At 37.7% G+C, this 18,209-nt stretch overlaps 1 protein-coding gene across 3 annotated transcripts in view; it reads right to left on the bottom strand.

Moving 5' to 3' along the window:
- LOC117415656 (C-Jun-amino-terminal kinase-interacting protein 2-like) overlaps nucleotides 1-18,209 on the bottom strand; it is a 51,194-nt gene that overhangs the window by 19,728 nt on the left and 13,257 nt on the right. For all 3 annotated transcript variants that reach the window (XM_034026262.3, XM_034026264.3, XM_034026265.3), the window contains exons 2-3: nucleotides 14,081-14,186; nucleotides 351-581 (exon numbers count right to left, since the gene is read on the bottom strand). In XM_034026262.3, coding sequence (XP_033882153.1) covers nucleotides 351-581; nucleotides 14,081-14,186 — 337 coding nt within the window. The remainder of the gene's footprint in view (nucleotides 1-350; nucleotides 582-14,080; nucleotides 14,187-18,209) is intronic.

Genomic DNA, 18,209 nt, shown 5'->3' with positions numbered 1-18,209 from the left:
ATAGATAGCATACTAAAGAAGTCTAACAGAAATGAGTGAGTGTGTCACTTAAAGAAAAAAATAGTGATATTACCTGGAGTACAAGACAAAAACCCAGATCAAGGTTGTTTACAGAAACAGAACATCTCTTCAGAACAAAACAGCCCATAGCATGCCCCACATATGATGCCACAAAGGCAGAATAAACCTGACCATCCTTGTTCCCATTAACAGTGCCACTTACCAGAGAGAAATTGCATTACCTAACAAACCAGGTAGCAAAGAAGTTTAGTTACTTGAAAGACAAAGGTTTTTAGGCTTAGTTACCAGAGTTTGTTGTAGTGAAGTTTAGTTTTTTGATAGATGGTTACCTGAGAGACTGGTGCTTGGAGGTTCAGTGTGGTCGGTCGGCTCTTCTGTGTTGTGCCCAAGGGTGAGGCAGGAGGAGAGGCAGAGGGGGAGGGCGGGGCCTCAGGGTCAACTTCTTCCTCCTCTTCTTCCTCCTCGTCATCATTATCGTCAATCATCTCAAACTCCTGAAAGTCATCCTGGAAGGAGCACACTGGGTGATGGAGGTCATTCTTCTCCAGGATAAGACAGTCCTAGAAAAGAAACAACAACAGCAAAGTGTTTAGGAATTATAACACTTGCATCCTTTAATAAAGGAAATCTGTAGTAGTGGAAAGAAAACGGTCTATTTTAATGGTCCAAACAATATTAGGTCTTAAAACTGCCCAGCAGAGTTGACAAGGATAGGGGTTTCTAGTTTCCGGTTGGCACAGAGATTGATCTGAACGAGACGATCCCAACAGAATCTGCAGCCATATTCGGCCTGCCACCATTTCCAGTAGTAAAGAAGAATTCAGTATGCTCCTAGATGTTTACAATGGGGTTGAGTGTCAGCTGAATTTGGAGGATTAGACCAATCTCAGCATCTGTTCAGTAAGGTAATGGTGTACTTTAAAGTGCTATACTTATCATGTTTATATTTTATTTTGGACCCTCTGAGTCTAGCTACGTCACGGTGAGTCACTTGCATACAGACACTAGTTATATCACTTCCACCGCTAGAGCAAATTCTCTCAGTACCTACTCCAATCTCACGCTGTCAGAGTCCCAGTACAATCCCCACTGATATCACTCAGCTGTGATGGAAACCAATGGGACAGATCACAATGGCATTTCATACTATACATACTGTATTGTATAAAATGCTGCATATATAAACTATTTTTCCAATTCTGAGCAAGCTTTATCCTGAAAATATACACTGACTCAAGTGGTAATCTTCTAATCTAATCACTGATTCTTAACCTTTAATTAACATGCTACTCATTACAGTCCAAATCCAATTACTATAATCAGGCCAGTACTGCAAGTAAATACATATTAGTTTAAAATATTCCACCATTTGTTTAATCGTTGTGGCTTTCATATTGTTTTAATTAAAGAAAGTGTAGATAAAAATACATTCTCTCTGCATTCAAATTATATTCAGAACACTAGCCACGTAACTAAATTGGAGAACATCATGGGGCATAAAATCCTAGTCCGTTTTTTGTTTTAGTTAAATGACACAAACATTATAAATTAGAATTAGTCCAATATAAAAACAGGTGAAAGGCACTGGGGCACTGTGACAGAAAAACAATGATTCTTGGTTGTAAATCTCCCTCCCGACCTGTGAGGGCGCTAAGCAGCGAGAACAGAGTTCCCTGGACGGGCTGGCCTGACAGTTCTTTCCCAGGGTTCAAGGGAAGTCGGCCAGCTAGGAAGGGGCGGAACTCTGTTGCACTGACCCGGAAGGGAAACGACGTGGCAGTCGCAGATTGGAGGGGTAGCTGCACTCATTTACCAAGGAGTCATGTGTGACAAAAGGGGGCAGAGAGACACAATCTGTTCCTTCGCTTTGGTTTTTGTTATTGAACCTGAAAGGACCCGTGAGCGACCCAGTGATAAAAAGTACCATGAGTGTTTTGTTTTGTTTGTCATTATTAGACGGCTAACACATTCCGGAGCTGTCGCCAAGGGCCAGCACAAAACTCGGAACAGCACTTCACTTTTGTCATGAATATACTTGTATCACCCACCACGAGCACTACAGCACGCATCCAGGACTGGTGACCGTGTTTGTACATTGTGGGAAAGATACGTGTGTTTATTATTTGGGACTGCAACCCGTTTATTTAGGTCCAGTGCATTACACATTGTTGTGTATTGCCAGGAGTTATTGTTTGGTCACCAGACCAGGATTATAATTAATAAATCCCCTTTCCAACTGGACACAATCAACCACTTTGCCACAAGCACTCACAATTCATAATTGTTCATTTCTCCACAGTAAATATTGTAAATTAGTGCACACATGCAGAAGACTGAACACCAGGACATGGATTAACCACCATCAAAGTACAATGGTGATGCTCAGGTGTCCGTTCAGGAGGCAATTTGAAAAAACAGGTCTTACTCTCTATTAAAAGCTCCTCTGGTGTATAAAAACACCATGGCCCATATATTCGAAGAGATGCGCAATCCCCTCGCAAATTTTGTGTCTTGCATAAATTTGTGCTTTTGCACAAAAATAGATATTTTCCAACACGGCATAAAACAGTTGCGTGAATAGCAGTTTTTTGCTCAATTCGCAAATGTGCTTGTGCCTCGCAAAACCACCTGCGCATTCAATACCAATATACAGGTAGTGGACAAAAAAATTGAAACACCTGGGTAAATGAGGGACACCCAGTATATTGAAAACAAGGGCTTCCACACAGGTGTGGCTCATGCGTTAATTAAGCAAATAACATCCCAGCATGCTTAGGGTCATGTATAAAAATGCTGGACAGGCCTGGTTGCTTATAATTATGGCTAGCATGGCTGCAAGAGGAGACCTCAGTGACTTTGAAAGAGGGGTGATTGTTGGGGCGCGTTTGGTAGGAGGTTCAGTGACCAAGACAGCTCAACTTGCTGATGTTTCACAAGCAACGGTGTCTAAGGTGATGTCGGCATGGAACTCCGAGGGAAACACAAAGGGCAACAGTGGGTGGAAGCACATACTCCAGGATCGTGATATCCCTGCATTAATTCGAAGTGCACGACAAAACAGGCGAGCAACTGCAAATCAATTTGACTGCAAATTCCAACCTGGAGCATGAGCAGCCAGTTTCATCAAAAACAGTCTGCCAAGAACTCCACAGAGCAGGATACCATAGTGGCCCAACGCCCTATTAAGTGACTTTACATTGGTGTTTCCATTTCTTTGTCAAGTACCTGTAGCAGAAATGCACAAGAGCTATGTGTGAATGCGCAGAACTGGAATACTACATGACAATGTAATGTAAACATTCTGCGCAATTTGGCCTTCGGAGCAATTAAAATATTTTTGTGATTAAGCATATGAAATTTATGCATATGCACACATCTGAATCTAATTTTTATCATTACCACAGGCATTAGCATGGCTAATAAGCTAAATATTTAAAGGGCCATCACAGATTCTACTGAATTCAAACAGATGTATCTATGCTGTGCTGTTTGCTGGGAAGTGAGTTTATGATTTCTCTACTTCTGTCTCCATAATTTTGACAGGTGTCACACAAATATGAGTAATGTTACCTATTCTAATTCAGTTACATTTTTTGACTTTCTTGTTCTCTGTTACAGTACCATCCGTTTTTTTTTTTCTTTCTCCGTATTAGCCGTGATCCTGCTTATCAAACCGCTATTGCTCCCTGTCTGGAGTGACCTGATTTTTGTAATGTGTTTTTTTGTAAGAACTGTAAGTCACCCTGGATAAGGGCATCTATAATAAGAAAATACATACATACAGTACATTAACAACAACAACAAATTATTAATAATCCAGCTGGAATCACCTGTTTCTTTATAGCATATATATATATATATATATATATATATATATGCTATAAAGCAATACAGTAATCAGTAGCCTAGCCTACTACTGTATAAGCAGTGTCTTTGATATTGAAATCTATATAAATGCAAGGTAAGGAGGTGCAAACTGTTGCTTGATCGATCTAGGGTTGATATACTGCGGTATGTGTTTATTAAAGTAAAGCTTTCCTGCATTATACAGGTAGTTGATAGTGATTAGTTTTCTTTCGGTCCGAAAGAACGATCATGATTGCAGCTTCCCTGTTTATTTTTTAAACATGTATCAACACTAGTGTTGCTGCTATCACAATTGTTCTTTTGAATATAATCATTATATAGATGTGGACGGAACCTTGTATGATCGCTGGGTGTTTTCCATTGTTGTAGTACCTCGGAGAGCGCCTGCATTTCACTTCAGTGATTGGGTGAGTGAGTGCTGGAGTGATATGCGCAGAGTTAAGGCTTGTTTTTTAAAAGCCTTATTTTGTGCCTCGCAAAACTGGTTTTGTGCTTGGCGCATAGTTTTGAACATGGCAGGATCTCGCAAATTGTCGGCCACTCCAGCCAAATTGCACTATGCATAAATTATATTTGTGCACAGAGCAAAACAGATTGTGGCACGCAGAAAGAAGTTTCGGATATGGTACATTTTGCACATTTGTGCATAACGGCCATTTCCGACGTGCACAACCCCCTGCGCGGTGTGCAAACCTTTCAAATAACTGGGCCCATTTGTTTTCATCTTGCTTACGTTTCACACAATTCATAATATTTTAGCACCCACAAAGCATGAAACAGGATTGTGCTTACCAGTTGATCTTACATAACTATATTTTACATTTTAAAGCCTTCTTTTAGATCATTTAGCTGCTGCCTCCATCAAAATGGATTTATACAAAGCCCTGTTACTGTACACCATGCCACTGGTGTTGGTATCCTTTAGGTTCTGCATGCTTATAAGATCATTTTAGCTCTATGCCACACTTTATCTGGGCATTTTAATTATGCTCCAACAGCCTTTCTTAACAAGTGGAGTGACCTTGAAGAAGTCATTGTTCTCCTCTGCCATATACTCAATCTGTTGTTACACAAACCATTTGGAAGCAAGCTGCTACATTCTGGTCTACAGTATATATGGCAAGAGATTAATAAAATACATCAAAGTTGTCAGAACTGACCGCAGTGTTCTGCAGAGGAATGCAGCAATCCTTATTACAAAAGCTGGAGACTGGATTGTTCGGTGATTGTGCAGATTCTTTAGAGGTCACCTGGTCTCTAACATAAGACTTTGCCTGCTGTTTAAATGACTGTCTGTTTAAGTAAAAATGTATTTGCAATTGGGTAGAGGGGTGTCACTTTCAAAATTAAATATTGTATGTCTTCAATATATATTTCATAAAGGTATCCTTTTCTATTTGGTAGTATTGCTAGTATTTTGTTGTTATATTTTACAGGTGTAAAATACCCCATTTTGGTTTTAACAGGTACTGTAAGTAGGTGGTTTATTGAGGTGCAGGTACAACATATACCACATATACCAAATTAAAAAAAAAAAAGGTGAACTTTGCCAAAAATATGAAACATGCACAGGAAAAACACCCCCTGCCCAGCTAGCTCCTCTTTTTCTAACAGTGGTCAAATAGTAACGTATCCCTTTTCAGATACAGAACTGTAAGTCAACATAAATACAGGAAGGAAATGTTTTCTTTTCATCCACTAAGTCTCAGAGACCCAGTCTAATTTGATAATAAACCTCCAGTGATAGGCCAAGCTAGTCTCCTAGCTGATGAATTAACTCCCAGTGCATGAATATTTCACGGGAAACACTCCATCTTAAAGAGAGCAGTCAATGTAGCGAGAGGAGTCACTGATCAGGGGGGAAAAAAAAAACATATTGCATCTCAGGTTTCAGCAGGTTTGCAGGAAAGGAGGAGACGGGTCATAATTGAATATGACCAGTACAGTGCTACTGCAGTTGGGAGTCCCACAGGCCAGAGAAGGCTGTTTTGTTTACAGTTACATCCTGAGACTTTAAATTAGTAATTAGAAAGCATATAAAACACAAGAAATGTAACTGAAAGCAATAAATATGTGCAGTGATAAAAAAAAAACGAGCAGGTACAACCATTTCTCTCTAATACCTATTTACTCTATTACAAACACCCTTACTCTATATGAAAAACACACCTGACACTTCCTGTGTACAAACAATATACTCATAGATGTATAAATAAATAACTTTATGTGCAAAATAAAATTAATCTTAAAAAAAAAGATTTATAAGACTTACATTTAATGCAAGAATGATTTTATATTAATGCAGCCCTAGTCCTCAAGAACACCCAGCAGTGTAGTTTTTGTTTCAAACATGTATTGTTTTCCAGTGCACATAAAATAACACTTACGGACAGTGATTGATTTAGAGTCTACATTCATTACCATAACCTAACAGTATCGCCTACCAAACCCACATACATCTTCATCTCAATGTAAACTCCATGTTGCTATTGTTGCCATTCACTCTTAATTTATAAGGCTATGGGTGACTAACTGCATGCTGTACATTATATAGGCAGCTCAAATCTTTATGAATAGACTGAGATGACCAATGTTTCCCTGGAGAGATGTGCACTAAGATTTATACTTATAAGAGTATTTTTACACTTACAAAGTTGTGAACCCCCCTCAAGTGATCACACTACTGCTACTCATTGCTGCAACTTACAGTTCAATATGCCATTGCAGTTCCGAGTCCAGTCGTTCTGGCCTCACAGTGTGCACTACTGGGATCACCCAGAGATAACTGCCTGACTGCTTACATGACAGGCCAGTTCAATAATATTACAAAACAAGAGGAGTTCTAAAACCCAGGACTAATGCTCATACAACACCTTCATTGTCAATGTTTTTTTTCCTACTAAATAGTCTTGAAAATATTTTTGGAGACTCTAAAAGATGCAGATCTTAAAAATGGTGCTCTAAAACTCATAAGCCTGCTCTTTCGCACTTCTCTTTTTACTATATTAGTTTTGTCTTTAGCAGTGCTTGAAACAGGTCAAAGACTTGCATACAGGCACTTCCAGAAATATGATCTAAAGTGCATATGGAGATTTTTGAAAGATGACGCTGCGTGCTTGAAAGCATAGAGCTCCTCGGGAGTTGTATTTTCCAAGTGTATACGATTCTAATCTGCTGATGAGACAGCTTGCCGTTCTCGTAGCCGTGAAGATTTACCACCTCAGCTCCTGTAGAAGTTATTTTGACTGGAGCTCTGTTGGGAGAATTCTTGGCCTCCGATTTCTATCTATGTGTATGGGCTGAACATATCAAACATAACCGATGGGCACGTATGAAAAACATGATCACAGGACATGGGCCAGTAAAGGGCCAATCAATCGTTAAAAAGAGCATTCCTATATTAATCTATTCACCTAGAAAACGTTCTGCAAAATACATCTACAATGACATGCAAACTATATGCTTACTAGCCTATTTCTGGCACAAAATAATTTGCTGTATACAAGTAAGCAGACAGGTCTAATGAGAGAAACTAATATATGGAGAGTCCAGAAGACACACACAGTGATGTTTGGATTAGGTTTTTGCTGGCATCAGCTGGGCTGTTGCAGTGCTAAAATGAGAGGGAGTAATTTGCAAGTGCATCTGGTGATCGGTTTAACAGTCTGAATGGGCTTTTAGCCCTGGGGTCTTTTGCAGATTATATCACACAGGCTGCTGTGTATCCTGTAGTATTTGAAGCTAGGTCGGATTTTCTCCTTTTCCTTTTTAGGTTCAAGGCAGGTTTTGCACCTGAATTATTATTATTATTTATTTCTTAGCAGACGCCCTTATCCAGGGCGACTTACAATTGTTACAAGATATCACATTATACATTATGTCATGCTTTTATCTATCCCAATTTTAGTTCTGTTTTTATTGTGTTGAACCACGTACTGTACATGCAGCCTGTTCCACTATGTTATCTTAGCAGAGCTCGGCAGGAGGCTCAGGGAAGACACAAGGAATAAGCAGCAGTATCTTGGTAACCCATTCCATACGCTCTGTGTAGAAAACTGTCTCCTACTCACTGGACTCTCTCCAAAGCTACAATATCCATTTCCAGTGCTGTGACATTCTAAGTGTGGTCTCTCCTGTATAACCTCATAATAACCTCTCTAGATGTTGTAATCAATATTTTTGACAACATAACCAAGCTTTTTTAATTGCCTCCCCACAATCACAATGCCAGGTTGCTGATAGAGATGAGTCTTTTTGGTTCTGGACTGTTCTAGTTCAGTATCACCTATTTAGTATTTGAATGCCACATTATGACCGGCATACAACACTTTACATTTAATAGTAGTAACTCTTGGAGGCTAGTCAGACAGGATCAATGTTGACTGATGCTGTTTTTGTATAAATAATGACCCCTTACGATTGATTGATCGATCATTTCTAAGGATATTCTTTAGTACAGGTTATTCAATGTTTTAGAATCTGGGGTTATATGAAGGCTGTCTGTCTGACTGTGAGTCTGTCCTGCTTGTCAAACTCATGGTGATCTGCTTTTTTCATGTTACTGATAGCTCTAATTTTTCACAGCTGTAGAATACAATGTACGTCAAAAAACTATGTACTATTAAAAAAAATAAGATGTATGTTGAAATGATAATACAAAAGGCTCTAGAAGCACCATGCAAGCTTTCAGTTTGAATGAGCTTCTGACCCCAGTGATGTGAGGTTAAAATCTCAGCCTCTTCCCTGTTACACTTGTGTGATTCTGATTTGTTCAAACAGACATTTTAGAAATGACCACTGTTGCTAAAATAACATTTTGTCTTAGAAAATGTCAGAAAAGTAAAATTCTCTTTGCTCACCCTCAGAGCATGTGCATTTCAAAAGAAGAATAACATCCCTTTCGTGCATGTGAGTGCTCAGTTAGAGATTTCTATAACAAACCATTGTCCCAAAACCCCACCCTTTACTGGATCTATGAACATACAGTAATCATTAGGGAAACACCCATATAGTTTTTTTGTACTAAATTACCCAGGAATATTGCAAATATTTTTGTATCATTTTTGAAAACCAGGCAAGATGACCTGACCTTGCAGACTATAATATAATGCGGGGATGCTGGGTTATTACAAAGAGATTAAAACAAATGCTAAAAATATACAGTATCTTTTTAGAAAATGTCTCAGTGCTGTCAATGATCTCTGACATTAACGACATCAATCCAAGTCTGCTTTCACTACGATGTCGTTATGTCACATTGCTATAGCTTCTAAATCATGCCACTCTTTTTTCTGCATTACCCTCAAGTTATATTACTCATGACTGCAGTACACTGCTGTGAGAATCACATGCTGGAGGGATAGTTAGCTTGGTTTACTGTACTGGGTGGAGCACATGATCGGAGCCATACAGTATCATGTTAAATACACATAGGACTAGCTTGTGCTAAGAGAAAACCAGCAGAGGACAGAATTTATTAGATGAAAAATTTGAATCTTCATTCATGAATGAGGGAAACTCAAGTCTGGGATGCAAGGTTTTCACATCCTGATGTCTGGGAAATATCTTTTCTTATGCAAGCTTGCTAAAGTAGTAAAATCAGATATGATATACTTTGTTGTTTCATATTTTTTTTTCTTTTTCTTTAGGTCTCCCAAATGTCTTTCTTTATTATTTGTGGAACTGGGGAATAAGTCACAGTTGTGAGTTGTGAGGAATTAACTCGATTCCAATACTGTGACAGTTACAAGAGATGTATATGTCAAGGGTCCATATCCTGTTAAAGAAATATGGCTAACATTGATGGGATTTTTACTTGTTCGTGTGGATAGCAAACAGTTACTTGTTTCAGAACATTGTTGTTCTGCGACATAAACAACACAGGACAGCAGTGTGGAGTAGTGGTTAGGGCTCTGGACTCTTGACTGGAGGGTCATGGGTTCAATCCCAGGTGGGGGACACTGCTGCTGTACCCTTGAGCAAGGTACTTTACCTAGATTGTCCCAGTAAAAACCCAACTGTATAAATGGGTAATTGTATGTAAAAATAATGTGGTATCTTGTAACAATTGTAAGTTGCCCTGGATAAGGGCATCAGCTAAGAAATAAATAATAATTGTTGTTCTTTTTGTTGCAGGAGCACCTTTGGAAATGGTTAAAAAAGCCCTATAGTCTGCTAATACACATCTGGCAGTGGTTCAAATGAATATGACATTGATTCATGAACAGTCCATTGTACATTTCTTGTGATCGTTGTTTGTACTGTACCAGCATGGCAAATGCATTCCAATTCTGACCCTGGTAATCCTGAAATAACAGTGTATGTTAATGTGATTGACATTATGCAATAAAAGACATCATTTGGTTTCTACTAACAAAATGAATTCATATTTAATGTCAAAGACCTCACTCAATAATATAGTACTGTATATCAGAACTGTAAACCTGAAAGCTGATGTCCTAATATTAAAGTAACTGAATGCTGCTGTTTTGCAAATCTCTTCAGATAACAATGGGAGAAGAATGGAACATGGAACACCTCAGCCTAGGGGAATGCAGATTCATTTATATTAGGTTGATTCATTGAATGTACATTATATAACTAATAGAGATGGGTCAGCTTGCCAAGTATCAATGCAAGACTCGTTTTGTCATAGAAAAAGCTAATTTTCCATACATTTTCACTGTTGAAAATCAACTATGACCACAAATAACGAGTGGGTAAAGCAATGTAACTTGAACAATGAACACTTCATGATTTATAAAAAAAAATGTGTACACAAACATAGTAACTGGTGCCTTTTAATGGATGAAGATGCTTAAGTCTGACACTGAGTGGTCTGAAAGCTCAACAGCAATATGCAAGACAAAATGTCTCTGATCTTTAGGGAGGCGCAAGGATTATGAACATGATGAATGGATATTTTTCAGTTCCAGCTTTAAGAAGCCCTGCATTTCAGAAGGGAGAATAAAAATACTGAGGCCCCGAGCTCTGAGATGAATCAATACTGAGAAGAAAAATAACTGAAAAGCTTTCTTCCATCAAAGGAAAAGTGTAATCGTTATCTGTAGAAGTCAGTGCAAAGAACAATCAAACAAAACAACCTTCATTGTATCTAGTTGTAAAAGGGCTGTGAAAGTTTCCAAGAAGCATTCATTTAGTAACCTAAAGTAGATTTGTTTTGTATTCCTTTTCAATAACACAAAATCCTCTTCAATCGGAATCGATGAATGCAGCATTTATTTAAGACAATCTGCATATTTAATGTAACAATCATTTTGGCTTCATTTGTTTGTTTATCCAATTGGAATACAAAAATAAAACTTGAAAGATTTTTTTTTTTTTTAAATCAACTTGAATGTTGAATTTTGAAGCAACTTGGCTGTCATTCTGTAAGGAAGGGTGGTTGAAAACTATAATACCTATACTTGCTCAGCTGTATGTTTTTACAGTATATCCCCCGAGCTAGTGTTACATTTTGATTAAAATTAGCATGTATTGGATGTATGTAGCACATTCATGCAAGCTCCAGAAAATGTATTGCAAATTATGGATGATACCTGTAGGTGGACTTTAAAATAATAATAAAAAAAATGGATGTATTTTTTATAACAGTAGTTCACTGAGGGGGAGTATGGTCTGACTAAGAGCTTACTCATCCATTTTAATCTAATGTAAAAAGCTAGAAGATTTTTATTTTTTACACATCCTGACATTCGTCATTGATATGCCTTTTTTGTTCTCATTCCTGTAATTACCCAAACGGCTAAATGAGGTAGCAAATCCTCTGGTGCAGTCTTAGGTGCACAACCACTCCCTTCTCCCATCCCCACATCACACTGCTTCACTTCTCCTGAAATAAACTTGTCTGACTGTACAGCAGCAGGTCAGTTCTGAACTTCAGGACAGACATCAGGATGTTACTTAAAACAAGTCTGCTTAATGGAACAGAAATGAAAGGTTCTGAAAACAGACACAAAACAATTGTTCCAAATCATAGCTTTTACAAATTAGAACAAGATCTGAAATCAGGTTTGAAAATAGGAACATTTTCAAGCAGAACCTCTTGTTGGTTCAGTGTAAGGGGAAACAGTAAAGTGCTGAATACAACATAGCTGGAAAACCCCTGTCAGTGTTTCACGGCTTTGAAGGTAATTGCATAACAAACAATACATTATAACAATACAAGTTACTATTATTGTTTGTGCAGTGACCTAATGCTAACAGTTAAGTTTGCCAGTTGTGAGAATGTAACTTGGTTCAGTTAAAGGTGCCCACGCCTGATCAGAAGCCAGTGGTTTGCTCTTAGTCTTCTTGGAAATTTGTATGCAACTAGATTAGCGTGTGATGTCATTCGACATTCCGGTATGTAATTTGTGTGACAGCAGTGATAGATGGAGATCATTTCCATCTCTACAATGATGGATTGGTTATTTCATCACTGTTTTTCCATTATCACTTTTAGCAAAGTGACAAAAAAGATTTAATCCTATTGTGTGTGTCTAGATACACTTTCAAGATCCAGATTCATGATGTAATGGGGCAATACACTAATGCACATACCTGTCAGTGTAGCCTACTGATCGGATAACTGTACACAGCATATGCTTACTTGGTGATAAAGATGTGCTTCTACGATGCAAATCAGAAAGAGTCTCTTGGCTATTATATGTTACACGTAGGTTCATTTTTATATGAAAACCTAATTTGGTTGTGCAATAAACCAAATAGCATGCATTTAGGCTGACGACTCCTGTTACAAAAGTGTACTCCGATCATGTGCCTAGTCTTTTAGCTTCATACATGTTTTTAAATCAAATTGAGTCCCTTCTGGAAACCTTGGAGTTAATAGCTGATATCTGCAGCCCACTAATGCAGCCTCTATTCATGTAAGCAGTGTGGAGTAGTGGTTAGGGCTCTGGACTCTTGACCGGAGGGTCGTGGGTTCAATCCCTGGTAGGGGATACTGCTGCTGTACCCTTGAGCAAGGTACTTTACCTAGATTGCTCCAGTAAAAACCCAACTGTATAAATGGGTAATTGTATGTAAAAGAAATAAATAATGTGATATCTTGTAACAATTGTAAGTCGCGCTGGATAAGGGCGTCTGCTAAGAAATAAATAATAATAATAATGTAATGATTCATTTTGCAATATTTGTCAGATATCGTGAATTCTTTCTGAGCTTTTCTGGATAAAAAAAAGAATAATCTTTTCTCTATAATTTAACATAAGTAATCTTTTCTCTATAATGTAACCATATTTACACTGCAATAAGCTATGTCTATAGTTTTCTAGCTTCCTGCCAAATAATATAGTTCTGCTTCGTTTCTAAGCTAAGTTCTGCATAGCAGCAACTCCTGTGGGTCACAAATCCTCCACTGCAGACGTGGCACTGTGCCATAGTAATAAAACATTTACATTGTTCAGACAGAAAAGCAAAGTGCTGATAGCTTCCTTCACTGAATACAGTGTGCACATAAGGCATAAAGCAGGAGCCTGAAACACTCTATAAACATTTCCCTAGGCCTTTAATTGTGTTATAGAGGTTATGGAGTGGTACAGCTATACATTATCATCTACCCACTGCATATTCAACATGTAAGAGACAGCTTTAATTTGGACATAGTGTGCAATGAAGTGCAAAGTCCTGGCATTACATAAGCATCCCAGGTGCACCACAATAATATCACAGAGGAGACAACACTCTCCTCCCAAATGGTTGAACAAATCAAACCTGGGAGGCCCCAAATTAACCTCCAAAGATCAGTTCGTAGCTCGTAACTCCCAAGGCTCCCTTAAAAATGAACAATGAACCGCTCAAGGGGGACACAACCCCTTAATACAAGCATTTGACAAATAAGAATGTTTCTTTAGCCTGTTAGGAAAAATTATTGGCTTTATTATTGACTTCATATCCTTGAACAGCAGGAAGTTGCCACAGGCAGTATACAAGAAAGAAGATCAAGCGGCTCTCTGCAGCCCTGTCGACATTTTATTGGAGGTAATTTACAGACCAAAAACCAGAGGCCAGGTTAAAGTATGGTCCTCCTACCAGTTTGGCTGGTAGGTGGACCATACTTTCACCTGATAGCATCCTAGCTTTACAGCCAGTTGTGGCGAGTTCAAATCGTGAGATCCCCTGTTGCAGTAGTTGACCCCTTACATAGAATTTGGTCAAAATCTTTTCTTACCTTCTCATAAGGATCTGAATCATAGTTTAGTCCAATTCCGCAGTCATCTGTAATTTCTGATAAATCCTCATCATCAAATTCCTCCAGGCTGATGTCATGAGCTGGCCTATAGTAATAAGAGGGGAAAAGTACACATATTATATAAAATACAAAGTCTGTTAGAGGTTTTCTATAAAGGCTTACCTGAAGGACTATTGTTACTCTTGTTGTTACTATTGATGTGGCATAGAAATCCAAGACTTGAAATATTACTTCCAGCTTTTTTAAGCACACTATGGCTACTTAAGCGATAGTGCCCATCGATGATGGCGCTACCGTGTGATAGTTGACCGCGACGGGAGTTATGAGTCGAAGGCGAGGGCGCTAACGAAAGTCAAGGTTAACTATCATATGGGACAGCCATCATCAAGAGGATTTTTACCATTGCTTTCTTTAAAAAAAACACCTTAAAACCTAGATTTACCTTGAACTTGTACTGATTTGTTGGGTACCTTTCCGCTGAGTAAAGATGTAAGAAAATAGTCCCAAAGATTTATTTAAATAAAGAACAAGGATGACATAAATATAAAGAGAAAACATTTAGTTTTTATTTAGTAAATCGATTTTTATTTTTTATTAAGTTGTTAAGAGTTTTAATTACTGAACAGTCCGTGTACGATGGAGTCTGAACTACCAGTACAATCTCCCATTAAATACCACTCTAAAATGCCTCCTAACTCACCATGTTTCTACCTTCAGCCAAAGCCTTTCTCTCCTGAATCTATATATGAATGGAGCAATATTACTGAACTGTCCGCGTTTCACTTATTCATGTTATTGAAAGATGCTGTGTCTGTGCTGTAGTCGAGCTGACAGTCTGTGATTGACTCTCAGCAGTTGCAGGTACAGGACTGGTTGTTTTCATAGATGCAAAGTATTGATTGGCTGGTTTTGGTGGATAATAAAATTAATTTGGACCAATTGTGTCTTTATTTAGTGTTTACTGTCCAATAGATCTGAACTACGCTTAAAAATACAGCAAGTCAAAAAAAAAAGCGCCAGCACTTGCGCGGATTGATTTTAAATTTGATTCACAGTTGGGGCTGAGACATTCCAGCAGGCATCTGCCATCTATTACAGCCCGCTAGAACTGGAAGCTGATTGGCTGAAGGTACTGAATCGTTTTCTAATATACAATATTTTGATACAGCTACTGCAATTCCAGAACCCGTAGCAATAGTCTTACTAGTCAATAAAGCACATGAAGTACAACATCAGATAGAAGCACAAAAAACACCAAATGCCAAGTTTTAGGATTAAAAGATGCGAGGAATGTTAGAGATGTAAATATCAAATTTAAAAAAAAAATTTTTTTCATGGAACAACTTGAAACAAGCTTCAGTGACATCAACTGGGCCAGAGCTGAAAATACAAAATCAGAGCTATCACTAAAAATGAAAAAGTAGTTCACTATGACCTACATCCATTGAATGCACATTAAGTGTTTAATCAAATTAGATACATGTTTTTTTAGATATATGTAAATGTAAATGTGACATACAAACAAATGTAAGACAACCTCCATGTACCCCAGATTATGACAAACTGAATCTAATGATGGTCCTTAGGAAGTTTTATCACAAATAGGCAAGCGGCTCTCTAGTTACATGCAAAAGTGACATAAGCACTTACGTACCCCTCACAACAATAATCCATTATGTATAAGCGTGGCTCAATTATAACAAGCTTTAGATTGCTTGACACCCATGAGATAATTCCAAGTTAAGGAAAAGGACACATATTCTCTGCAGTTCTCGATACAGTTTAAAAAGATGCGTTTGCTGACTGGAGACTAAAGGATGCTGTCACTCCAGCAGATCCACAGAAGAACACAGTGAGAGAGAATGAAGTGGAAAGACTGAGACAGCCTTGGTCTTAGCAAAGGAGCTTCATTATTCATCTCTCTGTTATCTATTCTTATCTGAAATCAGTTCATGTGCAGCTATCATCATTTTTCAGTGTCCAGCAACAACTATTGGTAACAATGTTTTAATATGCCATTCTGTTATTCACTGAATTTAGCTCCATTGTTCCATTGCTTCAGTGAAAAGACTGCAATGCAGGTTTTAACTATCTGGGAATTCCACTGAATGACTATTAAAAGCACAATAATGCCTGTGCATAGTAGTGGGTAAAGACAAATAACAAATATTTCTTCTTTTTTCCCCTCAACATTTTAAGCTTCCTAAGGGTATATATTCCAGTTATTCTCGGGAGAATATCTTTCAAAGAGTCTTAGCAGACCCCAATGATTTGCATAATGTGTCCTTATTAACTTGTATCCCTTGTAGTCTACTTAGTAACAATATTATTCCTTCAAAGATGAAGGGATAATATAATTTCCAGTTAACTAATTGTATATGCTAGTGTATATTTTATTAAAGATGAATTTCCCACAAACTGTCTATCATGACGAACCATCAAGTACCTGTAATATGCACAATTTAACCAATAACCAAAATACTGATTTCAGTTAGCAAGCAAGTTTCATTGACCAAATACAATTCTGGGAGTTTATACAGACTGGATTTGCACAAAGTACTGATAACGTAGCCTCATCCTTTAGGAAGCCGCAGTACAGTCTCTCATGTATTATAAACAACCCTGCCTGCCAGAGATTGTTCTGCCTAAACTTTGCCAATCTAGAAATAATCTAACAGTATGTAAGAAAAACAACAACAAGTTATGTTTCTGATTTTCAAAGAGATGTCACTATTTAAGTCCATACCAACTCAATTGACTTGCTTGTCCTTTAAGGTACCATACAGATTCCCTGCTAGGGCAGAAAGAAGCTATAACAAGCCAGGAATAGAATCAGCAAAAGAAGCAGAGAGAGAATAGTGTGTTTGACTACAATGCAGTTAGTGGAAAGGGGATCATGGTGCACTAGCAAGGACTAGCCTCAATCTGCAAATCACAGTCTTCTCATTCTCAGCTTTCCATTGGTTTTCATCATTCACTACAGCTGTGGTGCTTTATTCTCCTGTCCATCTTTACATGCACTGTCATTAGCTGTTATCCAAAACTTAAACTGATTGCTCACCATGATCCAGTCAAGGAAACACATGTTATAGGTGTGACTTTATCCACAACTTTAAATACTTAATGATATGTTTTTAATGTAAACATTTTGCCTTGGTTTTAACATAACTTTGTCTCAATATTTATTTTCAAAATGCCACATTAAAAAGCAAAATAAAATGGCACAATATAGTAATCAAACTGTAAAACACATTGAATAAATCAATGCTATGCCTTGGAAGAAAATAGGAACTGTGTGGCACAGAAAGCCTGATAAACTAACTTGTTATCTGTCCAATATACATGTAAAACTTCACATTGCTGTACTATGTTATTAATTATCATTCTCTCTTTCAAAGGCTCCCAAAATGGTGGCCTTTCATTATTCCCTGGCACTCTCCAGTAGCCTATACGTAAGCAATAAGGCACAACAGGGTGTGTGATATTAGAGTATATCACACACTCTGAAGTGCCTTATTTCGCTTACAAAATGGGTTAACTAACTAAATTGAAAACAAAATACATTTTATTAACACATTTTATTAAATGTCCTTCCACCTAAAGCTGAGCTAAGAAAAAATAGTTCCATATACAAAAAAAAAAAAAAAACCAAAACTGCATTAATTAAAAAAAAAGCGATTTATAGATGTTGAATTGAACATTGCCATTAAAAGTGCAGTTTTTCTGTATTTGGTTTGTTATTCTTCTTGTAATTCTTGGTTTGTTCATGACATTTTAAAGTCAAATATTACTGATCATTTACATCATGACACAGCACAAATGAGTCTGCCTTTAAACCACAGCTTCAGCTTCACAATGACGAGAAACTTTGCAGTTTACGACTGGACAACGTGGAGAATTACTGGGCCATTGTTAAGAAACAATTTAAAACAATGCTGGGCACAGCAGAAGAGATGATACCATCGTACCTGGACACATTTATGTTTAGAGAATGGTACGGCAGGAATTGTCGAGATGCAGTTATAAATACTCTGCATCAAATCACACAGACTCATTCAATATCTCATGTAAACTTCAGTTTCCCAAAATGTCAACATTTACAACAATC

Source organism: Acipenser ruthenus, chromosome 7 (genome assembly GCF_902713425.1).
Source record: "Acipenser ruthenus chromosome 7, fAciRut3.2 maternal haplotype, whole genome shotgun sequence".
In the NCBI taxonomy this organism is placed as follows: Eukaryota; Metazoa; Chordata; class Actinopteri; order Acipenseriformes; family Acipenseridae; genus Acipenser; species Acipenser ruthenus.
Note: the sequence above shows the minus strand (reverse complement) of the source record. Positions and strands in the feature narration are given on the sequence as shown.